Source organism: Microcaecilia unicolor, chromosome 3 (assembly GCF_901765095.1).
Source record: "Microcaecilia unicolor chromosome 3, aMicUni1.1, whole genome shotgun sequence".
Lineage (NCBI taxonomy): Eukaryota > Metazoa > Chordata > Amphibia > Gymnophiona > Siphonopidae > Microcaecilia > Microcaecilia unicolor.
The window spans coordinates 191,087,704-191,104,134 of NC_044033.1; the positions used below are offsets into that span (position 1 = coordinate 191,087,704).

Genomic DNA, 16,431 nt, shown 5'->3' on the forward strand with positions numbered 1-16,431 from the left:
AAGAAATTAATTTTGGATTTTGACAAGAGGGGATATCCATCATCCATAGTTAAAAAAAAGCATATACCAGAGCAAAATTCAGTAACAGAGATCTTCTGTTAATGGACAGGAGAGAACTTTCAAACACAACAAAAGAAGACGATAAGACGGAGGTTTTTGTATTGCGATTTTCTAGAGGAGGGGAAGAGGTGGCCAACATTATCAAGAAAAATTTGGATACAGTAAAAACACACCCCATTATCTCAACATAGCAATCTCTGTTTAGTCTTCTCCAGAGGACAAAATTTAAAAGAAATTTTAAGTCCAGCTCAATTGAGACCACACTCTGAAGATGCATCTTTTGGGCATGTGAAATGCAGTACTTGTGCCACAATGTTAGAATGTAAGGCATTTATTAATCCAGTTGATCAACAGAAATATCAGATTAAATCTCATACAGATTGTAATTCAAGCTTTGTGGTTTATATTTTACAATGTCCTTGCAACAGATTGTATGTTGGGAACACCAAGAGAAAGTTACACACGAGGTTGCTTGAACAGAAGTCATGCATAAAAAAGTCCAGAATTAGATCCCTGTTGATAGCCCACTAATTTGACTAAGCATGATTTCACCCATTTCCAAATTTTTGTCATCGATCAAGTGAACATGAATGTAAGAGGGGGCGATTGAGTGAGACACCTCCTCCAGCTCGAGCAACGCTACATTTTTGAATTGCAAACTTTAGAACCAAAAGGGCTGAATACAGCGATCCAATAGGCAATGTTCCTTTAAATATTAAAGGGACAAATGACATCATGAATTAATTAATGAGCGTCTTCTTTAAATATATGTGCCATCTTTGATTTTTGCATTGCGGATCTGGGATATGAAAGAAGAAACAGCAGTACAAGAACTATCCAAAAGTTTAGACATTGGGATGTTTTATGGAACATTTTACAGTTACCAGGTTTACCACTATGTTTGGCAATGTGAGCTGTAAGCAATGTGATAGTGTCAGAGATTCTTTTGTTTTATAGATTGCTACATGAAGTATAGCTCGATGAACAAAGCAAGCAGAATAATCAGATATCAATATGGTTTTCCCTGAAGAAGCCCATTGATGTGTATGGGCGAAACAGGACCTGTTGGAGGCATAGATCATCATAAGAAGATAAGTCAAAAACAAGTTTTACAGTTGGACGAGACATCGATATTGATACATTCGATTTAGAATACTTGAAGTGAAAGACTGCAATACACAATCTAAACTATATAAGCTATGCTATATAAGTTACACCCATTGAAGTTCAAGTTAGAGGAAAAGAATACAAAACAGAGGGTTTTTTTGCCAAGGAAGAGAGGTCGTTCAGAGAGTCTGTGAATACAGTAACATTCAGACCGCTGACATACAGAAGCATTCTCTCTCCTTAAAAAAATCTATTTCTATTAAAAAAAAAAAAAAAAAAAAAAAACACTGATTAGTGGGAGATAAAAAGGGTAACAGAATTCAAAACTGTGTCAGATAAACAAAGCATTCCTATATAGGAAGAGAATGGAACAAACAAACAAACAATGTTGATTAGATGTTAACTCCAGTAATTGGGAAATAATGACAGTGCTGGGAATGTAGAAATCTGACCTTGTGTCCAATTTATCCTGTCTAGCAGGGAATCCCATAGCTGAAGATTGCTCCTTTTCAATAGTTTTGATTACTAAGAGCAACCTAGAGAGACTTGCTTGGGAGACTAAATTTAACTGAAAAGAATAGAAAAGCCCTTGTAGAACTGATCACTCAGATATATTCTTTAAGCCAGAGGTTGGATTGGAGAAGAATTTTCTGTGATCCCTGATTGGATGGTTTGGAGGGATGCTGAACTTCTAATGAAGGTCTCACTCTGGGTGCCACATTAGTATGAGATAGTACCCATTTTCAACCCCCGACACAGAATTTAGTGAAACAAGGAACCCCTTGTTGGGTCTGGGTTTACATGCATGTCTGTAGTTTTGGTGTCTCTGGAGCTTTCAGCACAACAAAGAAGTACTACTTTGTGTGACCATTTATGTTTATATGCTTTAGCCACTATTACACCCCTGTAGTGGGAGCTGATTTAAAATTCTATTTTCCTAGTTGGGAGCTCTTGGACTATTTAATTTTTCTGATTTAGGTGGAGTTTTTTTTTTTTGTTTTGTTTTCTCACATAAGGTTTTTCTCCACCTAAATATTTTGAGATTATTCAGAATTATTTGATTCAACAGATGACTGGTACTGTTGCAGCCCCCGATTTGGAATCGTTTAGTGCCGAGACTGAATCATAAGCAATATTGGCCCATTAAGGCCCTATCCTGGGGCTGTGGCCAGCAGGAGTAGTTGCATGTATTGCTGAGAGAACCTAACCAGTCAGGTTTTCAGGACATCCACAATGAATATGCACGAGATAGTTAAATGATCCAGCAAAGCTGAAGCAGTAGGAAATGCACTCTTTAGCTAATAAAGTTTTCAAGTCTACCAGGAGTGAAGAATATGAATCACTGAATGGCAATGTGACTGTTCTCTTCATATAGGAAGCCAACACAAACCAGTGTTTCCCAAATCTGGTCCTGGGTTTTGCACTGTCTCCACTGAATGCAAATCTCTGACGTGAATATTCATAGTGACAACCTGACTGGCCGGGGCAGTTCAGGTTTGGGAACCACTGAAACAATTCATAATATATAGGACCTGTTCATCTTATGTGCAGGAGGCCTTTGAAGAATACAGACGGCCAAACAGCCTCCACTGGCGAGCTTATACTTTTGAAGCCACCCAGCCCTTATGATCAGCTTCCCTCAAAAATTTGTAACTTAAGATATCTGCACAAGATAGTCACACATCCAAAAGATGTATATTCTTATAGTCTGAACTCTCCTCCTCTTTCCAAAAAAGGAGGGAGAAACTCACTAGCTGGTTGACATGAAATGCTGACACTACCTTCAGGACAGCATCATATGGATAGTCCCAGAAGCATCTGAACACCAAAAAGGGGCTCTACACCATAGCCTGCAGCCCAGAAAGCCTCCTTGCCAAGCAAATGCCACAAACTGTCTAACATAAGAAGCCTGATGGGCATCCCCCTCAAAGGCTTGAAGGGAGCCCCCACCAGACCTCCCAACACAAGGTCCAGATCCCCAGACAGCATCAATGAATAGACTACAGGTCAACTGCTTCACCCCCCAGAGAAACTGAGCCACATCGTAATCCAATACCAACCATTTCCCCCCAAATATGTCCCCAATAGCAAGCAATAGCTACTATCTGAACCTGGATAGAAATTCAGTTCTAAGTTCTTCTCCAAGCCCTGCTGCAGAAACACCAGGCTGCTGCTGACAACAGGCTTCAAAAATGCACCATATGCAAAGAACATGAAATTCTCAAGAGCCCTCACTGAAGAATAGCTTAAGAGCTAGGCCATAAGCAAAAAGTGAGTTACGCAAAACAAAAACAGGTTCCTGCTGAAGATTCTCCCCACTGCACCAGATCGTTGAACCACACACAGATGGGTTAATCTATGGAGTACTGTTAGACCACATCAAAACTTGAAAAGGCCTGTATTATTTAGGTTCATTTTTTTTTTTTAAATAAATGAGTAGTAGATACACTCTGCCAAATTCTTAAATTGGCACTCCTAAACCGGCTTACGCACTAGTGCCACTGTGACCTCTTTTGAGGCATTAATTCATAACAGCCAGGGGTTCTCAATCCAGTCCTTGGGACAAACCTAGCCAGTCATGTTTTCAAGATATCCAGAATGAATATGTATGAGAGAGATGCATAGAATGGAGGTAGCACATGCAGATCTCTCATGCATATTTATTGAGGCATCCTAAAATCATGACTGACTGGATGTGGCCCAAGGAATGTTGAGAACACCTGCAATAGGCCAAGCACTGCCTCAGTTCTGCCATTCTGTAAAGGCACCATCACAGCCACTTTCCCTATGAACTTTGATAGATCAAACCCTCTAGTTCACATTAATTGATTCGATTTGCTTACTTTATTTTTTTTTGTCTATTAGATTGTAAGCTCTTTGAGCAGGGACTGTCTTTCTTCTATGTTTGTGCAGCGCTGCATACGCCTTGTAGCACTATAGAAATGCTAAATAGTAGTAGTAGTAGATCGGAAAAGAGGAAGGGAAAGGCAGACCAGCACAATCATTAAGGTGCTCCTTCCCAAGAACATTCAACAGCTAACACAGAGTTTTAAAGATGGTCTCTGGAGGTCAATTTTCTGTGATTGCTTTCAAAGGATCACTGGCTTTGAAAGATAAACTTCAAAGTGGTAATAATGCATTACCCGAGATTCTTGCTAGCAAAGAACATGTGTAAGAGTAGAAATTCTTGCAACACTACTACTACTTATTTCTATAGCGCTACTAGATGTGCGCAGCGCTGTACACTTTGGATACCCGTGAAACATTTTGGCCAGAGATGGGCATGGTATAAATCAATGAAAATTCTCCATGATGGTGGCTTCAGTGGAGAGTGGAAGGAGAAATTAGGTCTTACCTGATTTTCTTTCCATTAGTCCTTCCCACTATTCCAGAACCTGTGGGACTGTTGCGACAATCAACCAGCAGGTGGAGATAGAGAACTGAAAACAGAGCTAAGATATTTCTAGGCATCCAGTCCAGCTCCTCAGTATTTACAGAAGGCAAGCAGTAAAGAAAAACTCAAAATAAAACGCAACCACCTTAAACAACCTAACGTTAACCAGACAAGCAAACTTGGATCTCTCTCTCACCTGACTTGTAAAAAACAAGAGATATGCAGGAAGCACCATGCAATGTAACAGTTTTTTTATTTGATCCCATTACTTCGCATAGCCTAGATGTCTCAGAAACCCCTGGCAGGCCTCTGGAATATTGGGAAGGACTAATGGAAAGAAAATTATCAGTTAAGACCTAATTTCTCCTTCCATTATGTAGCTTCCCACTATTCCAGAACCTGTGGGATGTCCACAAGCAATCCCTAGAGCAGGTGGGATCCTGGTACTGCCGCCCTGAAGACTGAAGCCCCAAACCTGGCTTCCAAGTGAACATTCACCCTGTAGTGCTTGGCAAAGGTATGCAACATTGACTATGTTGTGCCTTGCGAATATCTGCCAGAGACAGTAAGGTAGTCTCTACTCAGGATGTTGCTGTATACCTCGTAGAATGAGCCTGCAACATGAGGAACCTGCTTCCCCACAAGCAAATAAGCTGACGCGATAGTCTCCTTCAGCCACCTAGCAACTGTGGGGAGGTCAAGCCTCTGTTTACCAAAAAGTACAGGCAGTCTGTCCAATTTGCAAATCTCATCTAGAGGAGACTATACACATCAAGAAGCTTCAAGAAAGAATGCTGAGCCCCTTTGTCCTCTCTGCAAAAAGATGGAGGCTCCACAGATTGCGAATGCAGATACCACTTTTGGAAAAAAGGAAGGAACTGTGCGCAGACTACCACCTCAGAAAAACAAGAAAGGGATCCCAACAACAGAGCCTGAAGCTCCAAAACCCTATATGCCGATGCAACAGCCACCAAGAACACTGTGCCTTCTGGAGTGGCTCAAAAGGAGGAGTCTGAAAAGCCCGAAGGACTACATTAAGCTTCCACTCTGGATGTGGCGTACAAAGGAGGCCACAAGTGGCCTGCTCCCCGCAAAAACTGAATATCTGGGTGAGCAGCAAGAGACATCTTCTGTAGTTGATCCCTGAAACGAGCCAATGCCACAATCTGAAATGATAGACAACCCAACGCCAATCTGAAGGTCTGTCTGGAGAAATAGTATGTGCACAATCTGAGCAGAGAAGGGAGAAAACTCCACGCTCAGAATACACCGGTCCTTGAATGTCCTTCCCTACCCTCGCATACACCATGGATGTAGGAGCATTTGAGCCTAAAGCAAGGTAGCAATGACCAAATCAGAATAACCTTCCCATCTCAATGGCCAACCCATAAGACCAGACAGGCATGGATGCTCCATGAACACGGGACCTTGCTTCAGTAAGTCGTAGAATCAGGTCTACATACAATGGCCTCCGCAACCAGTCCGGGGCTACGAGAATTATTTGACCCTGGTGCAATACAATTCTTTTCAACACGCGGCATATCGTTGGCCAAGGAGGAAAACCATGCAGATGTGTGTCTGGACAGGGCTGCAGAACATCGATCCCCATTCTTTCCAATGGCTGAAGAACTTGGGCACTTTGGCATTCCTTTCCATCACCATCAAGTCCAGAAGCAGATTCTCTTGGATCCAAGGAGTGCCTGCTGAGAAAGGTCACCTCCACATTCAAGGACCCGACAATGTGAGCTGCTGACAAGCAGAGAAGATTTTTCTCCATCCAATTCAGGAAAGCCACCTCCACTGCCATTGCACAGCTGTTGAGTCCCACCTTGCTTGATGATATAAGCCACCACTATTGCATCGTCAGAGAAAACTTGGACTGGGGCCCCCGCTAGAAAGGGAACAAAGTCGCGTAAGGCATTCTGTACTGCCCTGAGCTCCAAGCGATTTATCAACCACCGAGACTCCTATTCTGTTCAGGTACCCTGTGCCAGATGGAACTTGTAATGAGCTCCACAACCAGACTTGCTGATGTCTGTTGTCACCACCTCCCACTGTGTTATCAGGAAGAGTGCTCAGACGGTCAAATTCCTCAGTGCTCAGACGGTCAAATTCCTGGGCAACAACCACCACTGCATACTTAGTCTGGCAACTAGCATCCAAGGAAGATGAAGGTCATACTTCTGTGACACCGAAGACCAGCAGCTGAGAAGAGATTCCCATAATGGCCAAATATAAGCCCTTGCCCATGGCACCACTTCCAATGTCAGTTATTGACCTCAGAACCTGGGACTGATGAACCAGCTTCGATCTCCTGCGCAGTGTCAAATAGAACACCCAAATACTCCAGCATCTGTGATGAGATTGGTCTGCTCTTCTCAAACTTGATCACCCAACCCAACAACTGCAGAAAATGGACAACTTTGTCTGTCACTGCCATGCTATCTGAACAGGACAATGCACGAATGAGCCAGTTGTCAAGATATGGGTGACCAGCTAAACTCCAAAATGTGTATGTGTATGTCAAGCTATAAAATCTTATTTCAGAAGGCTATTGCAAAACAGTTTCAGTTAACTTAAGAATTTCAGATTGGGGGGGGGGGAATTAGTTTACATGTGATACGAAGAAAATGGTCAGTTAATCGTTTGCTCAGTTTAGTGGGTTTTCTTTTTTTATGGGGGGGGGGGGGGGGGTTACTTTCTTTGTTTACATATTGTCCTCAAACTAAATTGATTGGAACATCTGAAGTAGCTGCGATGATAAAATTAGTGTGGATATTTTTTCTAGTGTAGCTAGAAATTTGTTTTTATTTTTTTAAGGCAGTGAAGCCGTGCAGGCTGATCAGAACATTTAAGATGTTACTGAGAAACTAGCTAGTCCTCTGGATTGGCATACTGAGCTTGTCCCTAACATGTTGACTGAAATCTAGAAAATCAGTAGTACTGTATTAATAATGGTTACTATGATACATACAAAACTATTCTTGCAACATAAAATGTCATTTGCCAGCCCTCATCTGCCAGATGAATGACTCAGGCTGGGCACAAGTACTCTACACAACTTTAATCCAGCACACTGTATAGCGCAAGTAGACTGCTCCACCAACTCGTCCCCATACAACAGCTTCAGACCTGCCAGAAAACTCTGCAAGTTAAAAGGTAGGCGTTCCTGTTTGAGCATCACTTGAAATGCTCATTTTAATACAGATGCGCTCACTGTAATACGTTTGCATAGGATTATCGGTAGATGTCACGGCAAAAGTGACAGAACCGCTTTCTGCAATAGACGCTAAAAAACATGCATGCTAAGACTAGCTACACAAACAGTCTAAATCAAATGTTGCAAGCACAGCAAGCTTCGTGCATTGGGGCCTCAGTTCTCTACCTCCATCTGCTGATAGGAAAGGAGCACAATCTGACTTGTTCAGACTGGTGTGGCTTGGACAATAAGGAAATATAAATATCACATACACACAAAACTAAATTTGACTTAAAGTACTTAGCCAAGCTTCTCACTGCTGCAAGAAGCCAAGATTCTTGCAGCAGTGAGAACCTGAAATGAGAGAAGAAAAAAAAAAAATCAGTGTCATGTGTTAGCTTGGATGAAGACCAAGCAGTCTTACCAGGCAACTACATTTCCTTCTTGTTTGGGGAAAGTTTGGCAGCTGTGGAGAAAAACATCTGATACTCACCATATGTAGTCTTTATCTCCATTCTCAGCTTTTTCTATGATGAGTTGAGTATCAAACAGGACAAAGCCACACATGATCGCAAGCCCCACATAAACGCTGGCCTAAGAAAACATACAAGAAAATCCCATAATTGTCTTCCTCCGTGTACTTGCATCCCCCTCTCTCACAGTGTTCCTTCTTCTCTGTCCATCCCTCTACTTCTATCCACCTTTTCTTCTCACCCCATGATTCTGCCATCTGTTTTTGGCACTGCCTATATGCCTCTGTCCAGCCCTGTCCCCTTTCTGTGTATAACAGAGTGTTGCAAGTTTAGAACAAGAAAAACTAATTCTCCACATCTCCCAAAACCAACCTACCTTGTAAAACAAAATGGATCCAACAAAAACATTCACCAATGACATGAGAAGGAGCAGCGACATTCCAGACATCAGGATGCCTGCAGATGGGAGAATACAACCAGTTATAGACTAGGCAGGACAGGGCAAAACAAAAAAGCAATGGGCAGGTACACTTTCAATGACCCTCTTCCCACCCCCCACCCCCAATGTCCCTCACAAAAATCTTACCGCCAAGAAAAAGGAAGCTACGGCGCTGAGCATAGAGAGCGCTGAGTGAGAAACAGGTGAAGATCACAGCTGTACCCAGGAAAGCAGTTGGGATAATGCTGTAAAAAAAAGAACCACAGAATGAGGAGGGTATCAGACTGAATACCTCACCACAAGAGGGTTCAGCACACATTGTAAAACAAAAAGTACACACCTGGGATTAATGGAAATGCACAAATTCAAAGCAGGACCCAACCCAACACCTAGAGGAATTATTAAAAAAAAAAAAAAAAAAAAAAGATCAGTACACAGGCAAGCATCCCTAGATCAGCTCTAGGCATTCTAACAATTATACACAAAAGCAGGCAACAGCCACTTTCTCACCCTCCCACCCCTCCCCAAACATAAGACAGGAAAAAAGCTGCAGCTTGTGTCTTAGAGGCAGATGCAGCAACCAAACGTAAAAAAATCAAAATCGTTAAAGTCCCTAACGATTTTTAAAAAACGAAGAATGCACCAAAAAAAAAAAAGTCACATGCTCAGATCGGTATTCAAATGTACAATGTATCAAAGAATCACAATACACATCGGTAATCGGCCCCTAAATCATGCGCAGAGCAGCCAAGCGTTTTGCTGGCTGCTCTGCGCATGCTGCAAACGTAAAAACAAACAAACAAAAAAAAGCCACAACACATACACGTGGCTACCCGGTCAGCAAAATCCAAAACAAAGGATCGGGAGGGGGCAAGGGCGCTCATCAGGAGCGTCCTGCATGGACGGCCTTGCCCCCCCCCCCCCCCCCCCGCTGCCCCCCACTTTCCGCCGCTCCCCCCCCCCCCCGAAAAAGCAAAATGCTAGCTGCCCCGGTCCCCCTCCCTTCCCTTCCTGTTCCTGTGTTCTGCAGAGCTAACTCCGCCTCCCGTCATTCTTTCGCCCCGTGCCCCGCCCCCGCTGCCCCCCCTGAGGTCGACTACGCCGCTCCCCCCCTCCACCGAGACCCCCCTCCCTATTAACGACCCGAGCAGCGCCTCTCACCTCTTTCTGAAGCGCTGCACGGGCAGGAAGATCTATTGTGTTGGTTGTAGAGTCTCCATGACGTCTCTTCTTCCCTGGCCCAGGCCCCGCCTCCTTCTGACGTTACATCAGAAGGAGGCGGGGCCTGGGCCAGGGAAGAAGAGACGTCATGGAGACTCTACAACACAATAGATCTTCCTGCCTGTGCAGCGCTTCAGAAAGAGGTGAGAGGCGCTGCTCGGGTCGTTAATAGGGAGGGGGGTCTCGGTGGAGGGGGGGAGCGACGTAGTCGACCTCAGGGGGGGCAGCGGGGGCGGGGCACGGGGCGAAAGAATGACGGGAGGCGGAGTTAGCTCTGCAGAACACAGGAACAGGAAGGGAAGGGAGGGGGACCGGGGCAGCTAGCATTTTGCTTTTTCGGGGGGGGGGGGGGGGGGGGGGGGGGGGGAGCAGCGGGGGGGGGGGGGGGCAAGGCCGTCCATACAGGACGCTCCTGATGAGCGCCCTTGCCCCCTCCCGATCCTTTTTTTATTTGATGTGTTTTCTGACGTCCTTTGGACCAATCACAGCGCTTTTAGCTCTGCTAATGCGCTGGGATTGGCTCAAAGTTTGTTTATTTTTTCACTTAATGATTTTTCCTGGCACAGAGCTGTCCTAACGAGAGGTCCAGACCTCTCGTTAGATTTCCTGCCTTTTTCCTGCGTAAAGGCAATCGGAAAAGGTTAGTGCATGTCGTTTCAATGGGGTTTTCACACTAATTGCTCATCTCCATTCCGTTTTCGTTAGCTGCTGGCTTCCTCGGTAAAAGCCCTTTGATGCATGCAAAGGATCAAATTTTCCTCGTTGGAGGGTCATTAAAGGCTCATTTAGCTTTAGTGCATCTGCCTCTTAGGGGTAGATGCATCAAGCAAACGTAAAAAAATCAGAAACGTTAAAACCTTTACCGAATTTCAAATAACGAAGCATGCTCCAAAAACACAGCCCCAAAAAGTTTGGTGCGGTATTGGAAAGAACGATGCAGCAATCCCCGTCGGTAATCGGCTCGTAAAGCATGCGCAAAGCAGCCAAGCGTTATGCTGGCTGCTCTGCGCATGCCAGAAACGTTCAAAACACAGTCAAATCGCAAGCACATGGCTCCCAAATCAAAATAAAAAAAGGATCGGGAGGGGGCAAGGGCGCTCATCAGGAGCGTCCTGTACGGACGGCCTTGCCCCCCCCCCCCCCGCTGCTCCCCACTTTCCGCCGCTCCCCCCACCCCGAAAAAGCAAACTTCTAGAAGCCCCTGCCCCCCTCCCTTCCTCACTACTCTCTCACCTCAGCTCCGCCTCCCGACATCCTCCGTCCGTGCCCCGCCCCCTTTTGGGGTCGTCGCCGCCATTCCCCTCCTCCATCGGGCCCCCCTTCCTCTTACCGGGCCCATGCAGCGCCTCTCTCCTCTGTCCGAAGGCGCTGCACGGGCAAGAAGAAAGCTGAATCAGCTGATGCCTGCCTTCGCCTAGCTTCGATACAGCGTCTTTCTCCTCCTGGGCCCGCCCCTGTCTGACGTCAGTAACCTACGTAGGTTACTGACGTCAGACAGTGGCGGGCGCAGCAGGAGAAAGACGCGCCATCGCGAAGGCAGGCATCAGCTGATTCAGCTTTCTTCTTGCCCGTGCAGCGCCTTCGGACAGAGGAGAGAGGCGCTGCACGGGCCCGGTAAGAGGAAGGGGGGCCCGATGGAGGAGGGGAATGGCGGCGACGACCCCAAAAGGGGGCGGGGCACGGACGGAGGATGTCGGGAGGCGGAGCTGAGGTGAGAGAGTAGTGAGGAAGGGAGGGGGGCAGGGGCTTCTAGAAGTTTGCTTTTTCGGGGTGGGGGGAGCGGCGGAAAGTGGGGAGCAGCGGGGAGGGGGGGGGCAAGGCCGTCCGTACAGGACGCTCCTGATGAGCGCCCTTGCCCCCTCCCGATCCTTTTTTTATTTTTATTTATGTGTTTTCTGAGGTCCTTTGGACCAATCACAGCGCTTTTAGCTCTGCTAATGCGCTGGGATTGGCTCAAAGTTTGTTTATTTTTTCACTTAACACTTTTTCCTGGCACAGAGCTGTCCTAACGAGAGGTCCAGACCTCTCGTTAGTTTTCCTGCCTTTTTCCTGCGTAAAGGCAATCGGAAAAGGTTAGTGCATGTCGTTTCAATGGGGTTTTCACACTAATTGCTCATCTCCATTCCGTTTTCGTTAGCTGCTACTACCGTCGAAAAATAGGCTTTAGTGCATGGAAAGGATCGGAAATTCTTCCTTAAGGGCTCATTTAACGATGAAAAACATTTGGTGCATCTGGGCCTTAGTCTTTAAGAGTTGCTACATTCTTTATCTAGACATCTCTGTTATTGCTGAGCTTCAGCAGGGAAGAAGCGTTTGATCCACATTTGCCTTTTTTTTTTTTTTAAATAGCTAAATTCAAGGACTGGGCGAACTCTACAGGATCCAACAATAAAAAACACCGAATTACAAGAACAAAAAATAATATTCAATTATAAGTACTCAAACAATACTCAATCTTACAATCAAATTTGGAATCAATAAACCACACAGAACAGACATTACCAGAAACTACAAATTATTCCTTCTTTTTAAAAAATGTATCAACAATTTAATTCACACACAAGTAGATTGTAATATACCTGTGAAAAACGCAAAGCCAGCCAAAATAGAAAGTCTCTTCTTCTCTGTCTCCTGGCTATGGGGAGTGAACAGCAGCCAAAACATCATTCCTAGTGAGCCCGCAAAAGACAGGAAGCCAGCCTGAGGGGGAACATAATGAAAAGGTTACAGAAGTCCCCATCCCTACTCATCCCCATTCAGTTTGGATCCATCTCCAGCCAATTATTTTCCATAACCACCCCATCATACTGCTACCATCCCCACACCATCTCCCCAGTTTTTATTTTCCTATCCCTGCATTTGAGTGATCTTGTACATTAAAGAAAAACATGTTCTTATTCTTAACACTTAAGCAAACAAGTACCGGTAAGTAAGCTATTTTCTTAAAGTTCATAATTTTTCCTATCCCTATGTGCACCTCTTACAGCACTATTTCACTGTTTGATGCCCTATTGGGTGTGCCTTTCAAAAAAGCCAAGTTAATAGAACCGGGACAGAGTACCGTATTTTTCGGACTATAAGACGCACTTTTCCCCCCCAAATTTGGGAGGAAAATGGGGGGGTGCGTCTTATAGTCCGAATGTAGTTTTAAAAGCACCGTAATTCCGTTTTGCAAGGTCCCTCCCTCGCTTCATTTTGCAAGGTCCCCCCTCCCTCCAAATTTTAAAAGTTTTACCTGGTTGTGGTTGCGGCAGCAGCAGCAGCAAAAAGGTGCATGCTGGGCACGTCAGTCTTCCGTTCTGACGTCTCTCTCAGCTCTAGTCCCGCCCTCAAGGGGCGGGACCACAGCAGAGAGAGACGTCAGAACGGAAGACTGACGCGCCCAGCGTGCATCTTTTTGCTGCCCCGACCAGGTAAAACTTTTAAAATTTGGAGGGAGCGAGGGGGGACCTTGCAAAACGGAGCGAGGGAGGGAGGGACCTTGCAAAATGGAATTACGGAGCGAGGGAGGGAGGGGGGACCTTGGAAAACAGAGGGAGGGCCCTGGAAAACCGAGAGATTGGGGGCCCTGCATTCGGACAAGATGCACCGGACCATAAAACGCAGCTAGGCTTTAGAGGGAAAAAGTGTGTCTTATAGTTTGAAAAAAATTTTTTTTTCCTATTTCCCTCCTCTAAAACCTAGGTGTGTCTTATGGTCCGGTGCGTCTTATAGTCTGAAAAATACGGTATATTAAACGGTACACAGTTAACATGGATAGAGGCCAATCTGAAAGAACCGTTTTAGTTTATTTCGCCTCTGGTGGACAGTGGTTGGAAATAAGGCCAGAACTATACAGCACTCTTACCTGGAGAAGATGGAGAACGACATTTGCATAAGCACCAACAGCAGCCACAAACATACAGAGTGCAAAACTGGCATAGACCTTTTTCAGGTGTTGCTGGGTGGAAGCAGAACTATGGTAATGAAAAAAAGAAGGGGGAAAATTAGATTAGTTACTTAGTAACCGCCACACCCCAACTATGTGGTATGCGGTAGAAAAGTCATTACAACAGTGTATGGTAGCATCACACTGCTATGATATAGCGCCATGTTCAAGCACATGACAGTGCCACTGTGTCTGGCTTCCACGCTCACTGCTGGTGCTGAACAAGTAACTTTCTTCTCCTTTCTCATACTTATCCTTATCACCTCTCACTCTCATCCCTTCTTGGTGCTATAATATAAATGCAAATCCCCATACCCCATGAACGTCACTACATTTCACTGAGCGAAGACAGCTCAGAATAGAGATTACAAAACTTCAAGTGACCCAAGGGGTGGGGGGGTGGGAATTTTAATACTGTAAGCTTCATGGAGCAAATGTCATCTTGAGTGCTGGATATTGTACAGATTTATGCATGTAAAGGACAGGGTGTACAATGCCCAGCTGCAGACACAGTATAAAGGAATGAATCATTATGACACTGCTTCCCTGCCCTCCCTACATCTGAAACAAAGACAAGAAAAACTCACATTTGAGAGAATTTGAATAGGGCATCAAAGTTAATGTTCCGATCGAAGACATTCATGTTGAAGAAATCACCGAGACTGTCCAGCACAATGTGAGAATTTATAAGCTGGCAAGAAAAAGAAAGAGGAGGGGAGAAAAAAAAAGTCTTAGAAACCACATTTAGTATAATAAAGCACAGGATTATACCTCTTGCCACCCCTTCCCTTCCTCAGAAACTGGGCATGAAAAAAAAAAAAAAACCAGTTTCCTAGGTGCATTAATTTACCTGTTTGCTCAGTAACGGAATCCGAGATGTGTAAATCCCACCAGTCTAACCCTCACAGGATCTCCCAGAAATTGACCAGCCAGGAAAGAACAGAGGTAGCAAAGCCACAATTTCAAGAAAACTTTTGTCTTAAGAATTAGTATCCATGTCCAAAGTCATCAGAGTCGCTCCTGCAAATGTAACCTTGTAGAACTCAAGTTCATTTTCACATCTCACAGGAAGCATTAGAAGACTGATGTCTGGGACCCTCTTTAAAGGTGTGAGGAATAGCACAGGAAAAAGGCTCCTCTCGAATTCTGGCTTTACCAACACAGACACTTGTTTCCTCACAACCCTAGTTTCTCCTTTGCTTGCTAGAGCTACTGAAGTGTGTGACACTGCTCAGTCTTCAGACATCTGTCCCAAGTGCTCTGGTAATGCCGCTCTGGGCCCTCTTGATCTAGATGGTGCAATTATTGCAGCCTCTTACGAGGAGAAGCAACAGTCTCTCATACCTGCCGAGAACTGAGCAGAAACTCCCTCTGGGCAGGCAGCGGCCTGCATCTTAAAAGAGTCACACCTTTAAGCTTTCATTATGCTCTGTAATGACATCCCCAAACAGGACTTAGAAAAAATAAAATTTAAAGAATTGCTAGTTCTAGGCCGATTACTATTTAAAAAAAAAAAAAAAAAAGCAAAGTAAAAGGCCTTTCGAAAACAGGCAGTCAGACTGTACATTCATAATGAGTTCAAAGTACCAACTAGAAAGTGTTTTCGGCAGAAAGCCCAGCAATGCACTGTGTGCAAAATATCATGAGCCAGGATAGAAGCACTGGGGTCAGAACTACTAACTCTCCACATGAAACAAAGACAGAGCAGGAGCTGGAAGAAGCGCATCTGCCCTCCATCAGCTCAAGACCTAAGTGAAGGGTGAAGAATCAGTATTAAGAGGTATCAAACACCAGTGAAACCCCATCTGAGGCCATTCCATTTGGCCCATATCACTGCACACTGTGCTAATGGCATTCTTTAAGTCATATTTTACTTCTGTCCCCTGCCTACCACAGGTGTTAACTATCAGGATTTACAGTTATTTTCAGTAAATCACCAGAAATGCATGCTGGGTCCATAAAGGAATTATTATGTAATGCTTTTACAGTTCACTTATACATTCTGATATTGTCACCCTATGACCCTACTGTTTTGATCTGAAGGAGGTTTGACCTCTGAAAGCTGGTCAAAAAAGTGTCTAGTCCAATAAAAAGGGGATTCCCTTATGTTCAGGGTTTTTTGTTTTGTTTGTTCAATGTTAACGCTTAGCAGGTCCAAGTGTTTTAAAAACTAGAGGCAAATATACTCCCAAAATACTTTTGGCTAAATATGGATAACTTAACCCTGGGAGGAACTATGCAAAAAAACAAAGTTTTTAAAAAATTTCTCTGCAAAATTCTACAGACTCTCTAACCTTCTTGTGCAGAATTCCTTCATAAAAGGCCAATTCTTTCCCCAAACTCCTCCATTGCAGTTAGTTTCCCACCTCAGGTTCCACCTTCTCCAGCTCTCTTACCAGGGCAAGGGGAGGGGAAGGGATAGCAAGTTAAGTTCAGCCCTCAGCTTTCTCTGCCCCATTTTCAGAGTGAATAGTAACCATTTTGCTCCTCCTGCCCCACCCCCTCTGTTCACGTTCTCTGCCTTCCATGATTCTCTCTCTCTCTACCCCTCAGCGTTCACTAACCCCCCCCCCCCCCCTTAACTCCCAGTAAGGTCTCTCCTGTCTCTAG

At 44.7% G+C, this 16,431-nt stretch overlaps 1 protein-coding gene across 1 annotated transcript in view; it reads right to left on the reverse strand.

Annotated features, from left to right (window-relative positions):
* TMBIM6 (transmembrane BAX inhibitor motif containing 6) overlaps positions 1-16,431 on the reverse strand; it is a 45,813-nt gene that overhangs the window by 13,801 nt on the left and 15,581 nt on the right. The window contains exons 2-8 of the mRNA XM_030196845.1: positions 14,409-14,512; positions 13,741-13,849; positions 12,473-12,593; positions 9,013-9,061; positions 8,820-8,917; positions 8,610-8,689; positions 8,254-8,354 (exon numbers count right to left, since the gene is read on the reverse strand). Of these exons, the coding sequence (XP_030052705.1) occupies positions 8,254-8,354; positions 8,610-8,689; positions 8,820-8,917; positions 9,013-9,061; positions 12,473-12,593; positions 13,741-13,849; positions 14,409-14,464 (614 nt within the window). The 5' untranslated portion in view covers positions 14,465-14,512. The remainder of the gene's footprint in view (positions 1-8,253; positions 8,355-8,609; positions 8,690-8,819; positions 8,918-9,012; positions 9,062-12,472; positions 12,594-13,740; positions 13,850-14,408; positions 14,513-16,431) is intronic.